The sequence below is a fragment of the Trachurus trachurus genome, assembly GCF_905171665.1.
Source record: "Trachurus trachurus genome assembly, chromosome: 6".
Taxonomy (NCBI): domain Eukaryota; kingdom Metazoa; phylum Chordata; class Actinopteri; order Carangiformes; family Carangidae; genus Trachurus; species Trachurus trachurus.
The window spans coordinates 13,007,221-13,016,571 of NC_139897.1; the positions used below are offsets into that span (position 1 = coordinate 13,007,221).

Below are 9,351 nucleotides of genomic sequence, written 5' to 3' on the forward strand. Positions count from 1 at the left end.
AACAAAATGACCGTCTAGACCATGCAGCCAGTCTTTGTTTAAATATAGTCTGCTCAACTGTCCTTGAGCAAACTCCTGTCCATCGCAGTTGTTCCTGAAATTGCTGACTGCGCCTTCACCAGGCTGCTCAGCTTACTGACGTGCCACAAGTCAGGCATCATCATCCAGATGATATAATGAGGAAGAATGCCTGTAGAATGACCAAAACTAGCCCTGGGTTGACTTTTCGCCCAGCTGCTGAAATGAAACCGATCCGCGTGTCCACGTGTTTGTGTCATTACCATATCATTTGCATATGTAAACCGCCCTCGCCTATTGCTCGGCGGCTGCTGTCAGAGCACGAGCCGATTTGTCGGTCGGCAGCGACGGAGGAGCGAATGGGCGAGCACGAGGCCCGTGGTCCCGCCCCTCCAGACACGTTGCCTTGGGAGAAGCAACACGGGCAGATCACTGGCTGTTCTGCCTCCTCGCTCACGCACCGCACATCCAACACATCAGCTGCTCTCTGCCCCCCGACGCCGACAGACCTGCTGGATTTACCCGCTGAACAAAGGAAGCGAACAGGACCCGCCGCTCCATCCTGGGAAGGTAAGACACCGTCAGCTGAGGCAGATCTCACTGAAGATCACATCACCAAACCGCCGCCGATTGACGCGTGAGGCGCGGAGAAGAATTTATTATTTTTAAAAAACAAAAACACACACACACACAAAAAAAAAAAAATCAACACGCAGAGGAATGTGACACCGGGCTCGATGATAGGAAACGGGCAGGTAGCCTATTTGTGTTATTGTTTGGGATTAATGACGCGACTTTAGGTGTGACAATGATTATCACATCGGCCTGCGATTCCACTTATAGTGTGAATGCTGTCAAATTTACTATGACTGATGAGGAAGTCTATTGTGTCTGTTACCCAACTGGTTTGAACCCTAGCCTGCGTTAATCCAATAGATCCGATAACAAGAATTCTTACATTTTTTTTAGAGGCAGGAAGCAAAAAAAAACCTATGGATGGGACATTTCACCCATCTAATTCCTTTGTATCACCTCTTTGAGTTAGAGTATCTATCTGTCCAGTGGTGGGCATCTCTATTCAGGTGCCCCACCTACACAGGTAGATGGAGACACACGCACATCATAAAGACTAGCCTATCTGGTATGGTGGTGTGTTCAAAGAAATGTGTGTGTCACATGTAAACATGTGAATTTGAATCTGTGATACTGTAAAGCCTGTGTGGTGCATTCAAAGGCCCAGGACAAATGATGTATAAGTGTGGTGCTGGTGTGTGTGTGTTATTTTACTTACACAATCAAATCAGGAGGGAAACAGCTCACGGTTATATACACACCATCTTTTCAGGTGTAGTGAATGAAGGCCTACGTAATGTGATTTTAAATGGGAAGTGAAAGGACAAGTGGTCGCTTTTTTTCTCTGAAGCTGCATCAGTAGGTTTTCTTATAAAGACAGACACGTGTCTGAGGACATCATCTTATTATAGGATCTAATGAAATATTTTTAGCTTGTAATAAAATATGAGATTCCTCAAAAGTTTGATTACAACCAGGTTGGATAAGATTAAGGCTTCTCCTTGACTCACCCGAATGGCTTTTACTTGATTGTGTGGTGTTTATGCAAGTATGGAAATTAGATTTGTTTCTTGAATTCTTTGTGTCTGAAATTCTTAAATTTCTCATACCACGTAAATCCGAACTCAGGATATTGTGATAGGCTATATACTGTGTATTTTATCATATTTGTTTCTTTGGCAACTGCACAAGCCTTTTCGTTTGCACTTCTTTTGTCTCCACTGCCCACTTTATTATTATCATTATAAATAACACAGTAACCAGCGACCAGACACATCAATTTTTTATACATGTGTATGTGTGGGTTGTGCGTTTGTGTTACGTTAGAGCCTGTAAACCAGTAAATCTCTGCTCCACCCTCCCCTGTAACAATAAGATCACAAGGTGGTCGTCTTGAGACAAAGAACTAGGGAGCAATTAACTCTCCTACCCTCAAACTTCACAGGAAACAGGAGACATGGCAGGCGCTAACTATTCAAAGCCCAAAAATAATCTCTGTGCTGAAAATGCTGCTCTCACTTCCTTTATCTTCTAATCACTGAGGAAACATGTTGGAGAGATGCAAAGATCCCACAAGCAATTAAGCATCCGTGACGACGAGCGTTTGTATCGGAGGAGTTTTCCTTTGGTCTTCACGTTATGAAAAGACAGCACCGGCCTCTTGTTTTTTTTAATATTTTGTCCTCCCTCTCATAAGTGTCCCATGTATTGATGGGAGGTCTGCACAATCTGAGGCACTGGTTGTCATGGTGGAGGACACCCCCCGCCCCCCTCACCACCACCACCACCCTTCCCCTTTTAAATAAACAACCTAACAGCATGAATGAGTGCGGTGGCGTCAGCTGATACAGATAAAATGCAGACGTTTGTCCCCGCGTGACGTCACGATGCAGAGATTTACAATGACTATAAAAGATTTCCGTCCTTGAGCGGCGGAGGGCCGAGCGGGGCTGTTGTTGTGGACACTGGGGTGTTTGGTGTTTGCTTTTGATGGTCGTGGGCTGGTGTTTACTGGCTCAGGTGTTGCATCTGAAAAACAAACAGGTCATTGTGGCCTCAACACCTTTGCTCTCATAGCCACCATCTGCTCAGAGTGCTCTGTCTGCCTGGTTGAAGGTGCAGTGTGTTTTGTTTCTTTTTCTTTCTTTTTTTTGTGTGTGTGTAATTTAGACAAACCTGTGGTTTTTGGCTTAAGTACATTTCAGTGTGTCAATATTTTAAGTACTTCTCTTTTCAGCCAGACTGCTGCTGCATATATTTCAGCTGGTATAGCTTGAATTCTCATCTTCATAGTAACACTAACAATGACTTTCTCTCTCGCAGGTCAGTGATGGTCAGTGCTAGTTAGAGCCTGCAGCCGAGGATGTCTGCTACAGATTCGGACAACTCCATTGACTGGCTGGCTAGTGACAATGAGGACAATGAGAGCGAATGGGAGTCTGACTGTACCAGAAAGCACAGCCAGACAGAGGCTCCTCCATCCCCCAGTGCTCCGCCACACCTGGGCCCATCTGACGGCAGCTGCCTCCGGAGCAGTGAGGTGAAGAAGGGCAACGGTAACTGGAGCGAGGTCAGGGAGGCCTCCAGCTGGGGATCTACCCCCGGCTGCACAGAGACATATGACAGCGCCATTGGACTAAGCAAAGCACAAGGAGAGAAAACGAATGGCAAAAACACTCAGCAAGCACTGAAGAGACGTCACATCTCCACGGAGGAGGAGCAGCGCAAGGAACGGCAGCTCATTTCCAGCATGTCGGAGAAAGACAGAATTTTCAGCAGGAAGGTGAGAAACCTCTGCGGCTCATGTTCGTTTCCCAGGTGGTTGACAGTGTCAGCAAAACTAGAGCATGCCCTGTCAACTAGATTGACTCCTCTGACGTTTTTACAGAGTGTACGACATTTCCAGTAAAGTTGACCCTCCCTGTAGTTCTTTAAACAGAATTAGTCATGCTTTTTTGCAGGAACTACAGTTCCTCCATCAGAAGTCAAACACAGTTAATAAATAGCCTAGCAGGGGGAGTTTGGTGTTGAGCTGCTTTTTATATTTAAAAATGATATCAGCTTTTCCAACACATCTTGACAGTGATATCACTTCTTTGTTTGTTTTCAGTGCATGGATCTACAATGCTACATTCATCCACTGTCATTAATCTTGAATGGCCTTCGTTCAGGGAGATACAGAGAACGTAAGTCACTCATTTCATATCTTTTTTTCCTCTCTCTCGAGAATAAGCTCAGTTGATTCACACTGTTTAACTCAACCAATTTTGTATATATGAAACATCCCTGTCTGTCTCTGTGTGCCCTTGTCTTTCTTGTGTCTCGGAGAAAAACAATAGGCTGCATAGAATGCCGCTCTCTATGGAATTTGTGTCCCCAAGATTTTAGATTGAGATGTCTGAAACGTTCATTGTTGTAGGGCTATCAAGTAACCACAAGTATTTCCTGTGTGTGTGTGTCTATCTTTTATAATGGAGGTAGTGTTTGGCTATGTTTTTAAGTTACCTCTTTAATATATTTTTGTAAATTAGCTGCTTGGTATAGGCTAGGGTGAGAACATACTGTACCATGTCTCCAGTCCGATAGGTATTGTACAGGTGAAAGATAGCACCATGTTCAGACAGCCGCTGAAACTGCTTAGTTTGGGATCTTTGTCAAACCAAAACCTTGTGTGACCCAACACTTCCTGGCCACAGAGGCAGGGAGTCTGTTCCCTTACACACACACATTTCACACCACCCATCTGCTGCACACGCTCAGCCCTGCTGTCAACACAGTTCATGTGGCTCACCGACCGACTTTCTTCTTTTCCAGGACTCAGCAGTTTCCAGGAGAGCGTGGCTATGGACAGGATTCAGAGGATCATGGGTGTCCTGCAAAACCCCTGCATGGGGTAAGTGTCCTCAGTGTGACCCACATACAGCTCTGCATGCTTCAGAGAGCTCCATACCTTCTGAGACATGTGTGTTGTACCCAGCTTCAGTTTTTTTTGCATATATTTTACTTAAAGCATTTGTCTTTCCTATCTGATCACAAACACAACCACACACTCATTCAGCCACTATTACAGCTGGTAGAAATGGTGTTCGCTATCAGTGGGTCAAAGCGGTCTCTAACATGTCCATGACACATGGTTCACAGCAGGTTGCCCTGCAAAGAGCTGCTACGCCCACACATCCAAGATAAATTTACTGCAGAGGTGGCTGCGTCTCACTATAGCTGGGAATCTTGTTAAAAATGTATCAGGCTGCACAGCGGGAGCAGCACACTTATGTCTACTTGATTAGATCTCCACTGGTCAGACGGTATAATGGAGTATGATATCACCTCTTTTTTTTTTAAAGAGACAATCTTCCAGTTCCAGTAATATGGTGATTTTGAATCATTTTTTACACAAAAAAAATAGCAAATGGCTCTCATCCTCATCCTCGCTTTACCATCTAATTTTGTATAAGCTAAGAACTAGAGATTTGAAGTTGAAATCATCATGATAAAGATAAGAATATTTCCTGATGAAAAAAGCCACATGATAAAATGTCCTTAAAAGATACATAAAGAATGATAATTTAATTGAGAAAAAGATTTTTTTTCTCTCTCTCGTTTTGGTTAATTCCAATAAGATCCTGTCTAATTTTCGAAGCCATGTGGGACAAAACATTATGCTTTGGCCAATCAATAGATAAAAATCCAGTGCAATTTATTTACAATGATATCGCAACACATTTTTATTGACTTAGTAACGACACAATAAATATAATCATTTTCAGGGCTAAATTGGACAACAAAAACCTTTTGTACAATAGCAAATAATACCCATTTCCATACAATATCAATAAAGTAAAAGTCTATGAAGAAAATAGCAGCTTCATGTATCACTGAGTCCGGAATTTAAAGTAGCACTTCTGACCAGATACGTGTTTGGAAAGTAGAGTGCGTTGTGCTGGTTAGATAGTCACTGTGAGGCTTTGCATCGGGGTTCACTGGTACCCAGCGCAATGCTGCTGAGTGTGGCACAAACTAATTGGAGTCCTCACCCACCAGCTGCTGTGCTCATATGGGAGACAAAGAGTGGGTGTGGCAGCCTCCCTGCAGACAGCCGGGGCCGAGGCTGCAAGGTGGACTACACCCCTCCCTCGCTCCTTCCCTCCTTCCCTCCCTCCCTCCCTCTTTCTCTCTCTCTCCTTCGCTCCCTGTGCCTGCTCTGTGTTGCCAGCTGGCAGCCCCAGCAGCAACACAATGGCAGATAGGATCAAAGTGACTTTTTTAGCAGTCACTGTTGCGGATAATCTTTCACATGAATTTAACATGCTCTGAATGGAGTATAGCAGGATGGTCCTGATCATATGACACGGGCTAATCCCTACCCACCATCTGGGTTTGACAGGGTGGGAGTTAATGGGACACCGCTCTTTGCCCACCTCCAACGAGAACTGCGTCAGCGCGACTTAGTTTGTTTTCACAATGACGCTGTTAGAGACCGTTGTGGCTTGAGTGTTTATATTTAGAGGCGAACAGAACTGTTATACGTAAGGCCACATGTGAGCTGAAAACATGTGAGAAATGTACTTAAGACAATTCCCCCCCCCCCCCACCACCACACACACTCACACTCGCACATGGAGCACAGCCTTTGCTGAGTGAGTGTTTCACGCGCTGTTCAAGATTGCACATTTCCTGTGTGAGCTTGATGGAGAGATAAGATTTCTGAGAACAGGTTGGCAAGATTTTTGGTCGATTACTCATTTATGACTGAGTAAATATTTCTAAATCTCTTTTTCTTCCTCTCCCCTCCTCTCCCTCTTTGTTTTTAACAGGGAGAAATACATTAATATCATTCTTAAAATGGAGGAAATGCTGAAGAGCTGGTTCCCTAATGTAAAACTCCAAGACCAAGTTGCTGTCACACGGACAGAGGAAGCCGTTCCTACCAAGAAACCGAAGGTAAATTTGTTTAAAAAAAAAAAAAAAAAAGCAGAACTGTTGTGTAAGAGCTCTTGGGTTGAACAAGGCCTGCTGCCAAGAACATATGGTGACGATGCAGTGAAGGAGGGACAAGAATATCCATTATTATTTTTAATCACAGGTCTGGGATAGAGAAGGGAGGATTAAAATCTATTTTTACTGAGGTATTACTGCAGTCTCAGGTTCACTAGGAACAATGACCAAGGAGAAAAGGTAGTTTTGGAGGAGTGTCCCTTACGGGGATAAGAAAGGTCAGAATACACCGGAACATTCCTGTACATTTAATTGGTGAGGGTTTATTTCTGGAGCTAATCCCAACACACCCTCCAATAACCAGGTGGCGTTTTAGTTTCTGTCACCACAAAGAAGCTGTTCTGTAGGTTGCAGTAAAAGCAACAGTAATTTTAAAGCTCCTATAATCAGTACTTCTGTATTAACCTCGGGTGAAATTACTGTTTATTGTGCTCATATAAACGCACAGGTTATTATCATCCAATAGTGTGTTACCATGGCATTCTTTTGCTTATATGTCTTTGTGTTAAAGTATTCACTTTAGTGCTCCCTCGACAAAGCTAGTAAGTTAGCTAGTGAACAACATGTTGTTGCTAAAGGGCCAGGTATTTTTCTCTGGAGTCGGTAGAGACCAAAATAAAGAAGACGGGAGAAAAATGTTGGAGTTATGTTTTTCACTTGGCCATGAACATAAGTCTAGATGATGCTAATTCTAGCTTCTTGCACTGCCCCCTGTAACCAAGCCTTAATTATTTTCAGTTTAGAGCCACGATGTGTGGAATTTTGTTTGTGATAATAAAATATTTTTCCCAGTATTTTGCTAGTTTACTATTTGTTTGGACAAAAATTAAAAAAAAAAAAGTTGTGCTAAAAGAGGTAGTAAATCTAGCTTTCTTGGCTAATGCTGACCATTTTAGAGATTTCTTGTTGATTGGTTAAAATTGATCCTGAAATATAAATACTAGATGAATGAAACTAAACCATGTCTCCTTCTTTCCCAACAGCTATCTCCAGTGACCACCTCCGCAGCCGTGAGCCCCGTCACCATGAGTGACCCTCCAGTCGGTGCCAAAGCCCTGAGAGTCACCGACCTCACTCCTGCTGGAGCCTACTCCGCCAATAACCTGAAGTGGCTCCACACATCACCGATCTGCTCCCCGACAGCAGAGCAGGCCCAGGCTGGCCCCAGGCACCTGCTGTCCCCCAGAGACAGAGACCTAACCCAGGATAACGCTGTGTCGTCCAGCACAGACACCCACACTAAGACAGACTCGGTGCCCAGAGGCCTTCCGCCAGGCAAAATCAACGCGCCCTGTCTAGAGAGGCTCCTAAAATCAACAGAAAGCATCATCACCCGCAAGGAGACACGAGGTTTGATGGACAGCAGCTGGTCCTAGTCCACACAGAGGGCCGGGTGTCCCGCTGTAAGCACCGCACAGCACGGCCTCGCCTTGCCGACACTTGGAGCCAGTCAGCTTGCTTAGCCCATTCCAGCCTTCAGGGGAGACGAGCGCTTTCACAAGGGACGTCACAGACTCCTCTTTAATGTGGAAGGAGTGTCGACAAATATGTTGTACTCTGTATGGGAATGTGCCCTCTCTGACATGACAAGTGTCTGCTTTAGTTCCCTTTTGTTGACTCTTTTTTTTTCCTTTTCTTTTCGTTTGCACTCTTGAATAGCGTGAGTGAGAGTGGGAAGGATAGATTTCACATACCGTGATCATCAGAGCTAGTGATCTCACAGGCGAATTGTTGCTCGCTGGCTTGTAGATGCAATAATATAGTTTGAGTATCTGTGAAAAACCGCCATTATTGCCTGAAAGGGAAAGAACCGCAGGGGTAGTTAGTGCAGGAAGGGAGTTTTTCAGAAATCCAGACATGTCAGTGGTCTACATATTGTTGTGCTGATTACGTGGGTGAAATGTGATGTTATTTTCTCCCCTCCCCTCCCCTCTTCCCACCCTCCCCTCCCCTCCATGACTCCACTTTTAAGTTTATTGATGTGACTGTTACTCATTTGTATACTTTATAAATAAGTCTTTTTGGTACAACTGTTCTACCTCAGTGGGCACCACGTCACGGTTTTTGAGTAGGAATGTGAACGCTACGCTCAAAGTGTGGACACCTCAACCAGATCCACAGCGAGCCAAACGGCCTCTGACAGCGAGGTCTGCAGTACTAGTCGTCCTGCTTGTACTAACAGAGGATGCTCTCTCTCCATGGGGATGCTCTTATGGCCTGACTGGTGCCATTGTAAAGAATGTCAACTGCAGATTCCTTTTTTTTTTGTTGAGTCTCCCAGTAGAAGGCAAACAGTGCCTGTAATGTCAAGCTGTGCCTGTAAGCTGGTTTAATAAAGAGAGAGAACCATTCAGAATACCTGCTCCTCTGTGGGATGTACAAATCAGGAATTCTCAGTCTCCTGCCATTTTCCTGTATTGAGTAAATTATTCAGATCTTTGCCAACTACTTTCTGTGGTGGAGTAGAACAATTCTTTTGTTTGTTTTTTTTGCCACAGAACTGGACAGTATGCTAGACCAGCAGGGAGGGACAAGGTATTTCTCTGTGTAAATCTTACGGAAAGGTTGTCGATTTACCCTGAAAAGTGGCCTTTATACGTAGTGTGAAATTTTATACTTTCAAAATAAATGTGGTTATATTTGTTTGATGCAAAATGCCTACAGATTGTTTTTTATTTCAAATCTACACAATAAAAGGTGATGGAGGGGGACATTTAACTTTTTAAATGAAGAGATTCTACAATCATGCATTGTGTTTAAAAAATT

General features: G+C 44.0%; 1 protein-coding gene across 1 annotated transcript; it reads left to right on the top strand.

Moving 5' to 3' along the window:
• The first annotated feature begins 425 nt into the window (after nt 1-425).
• On the top strand, nt 426-9,043 carry ciartb (circadian associated repressor of transcription b). The gene is made up of 6 exons (XM_083974047.1): nt 426-588; nt 2,914-3,373; nt 3,701-3,776; nt 4,405-4,483; nt 6,405-6,531; nt 7,569-9,043. The coding sequence occupies exons 2-6, from the start codon at nt 2,954-2,956 to the stop codon at nt 7,959-7,961; spliced, it is 1,095 nt and encodes a 364-aa protein (XP_083830173.1). The 5' UTR covers nt 426-588; nt 2,914-2,953; the 3' UTR covers nt 7,962-9,043.
• The last annotated feature ends 308 nt before the right edge of the window (nt 9,044-9,351 follow it).

Coding starts and splice junctions, on each gene's coding strand:
- ciartb (XM_083974047.1), top strand. CDS start 2,954: ATGTCTGCTACAGATTCGGACAACTCCATTGACTGGCTGGCTAGTGAC. Junction 3,374..3,700: donor ACAGAATTTTCAGCAGGAAG/GTGAGAAACCTC, acceptor GTTTGTTTTCAG/TGCATGGATCTACAATGCTA. Junction 3,777..4,404: donor TTCAGGGAGATACAGAGAAC/GTAAGTCACTCA, acceptor CTTCTTTTCCAG/GACTCAGCAGTTTCCAGGAG.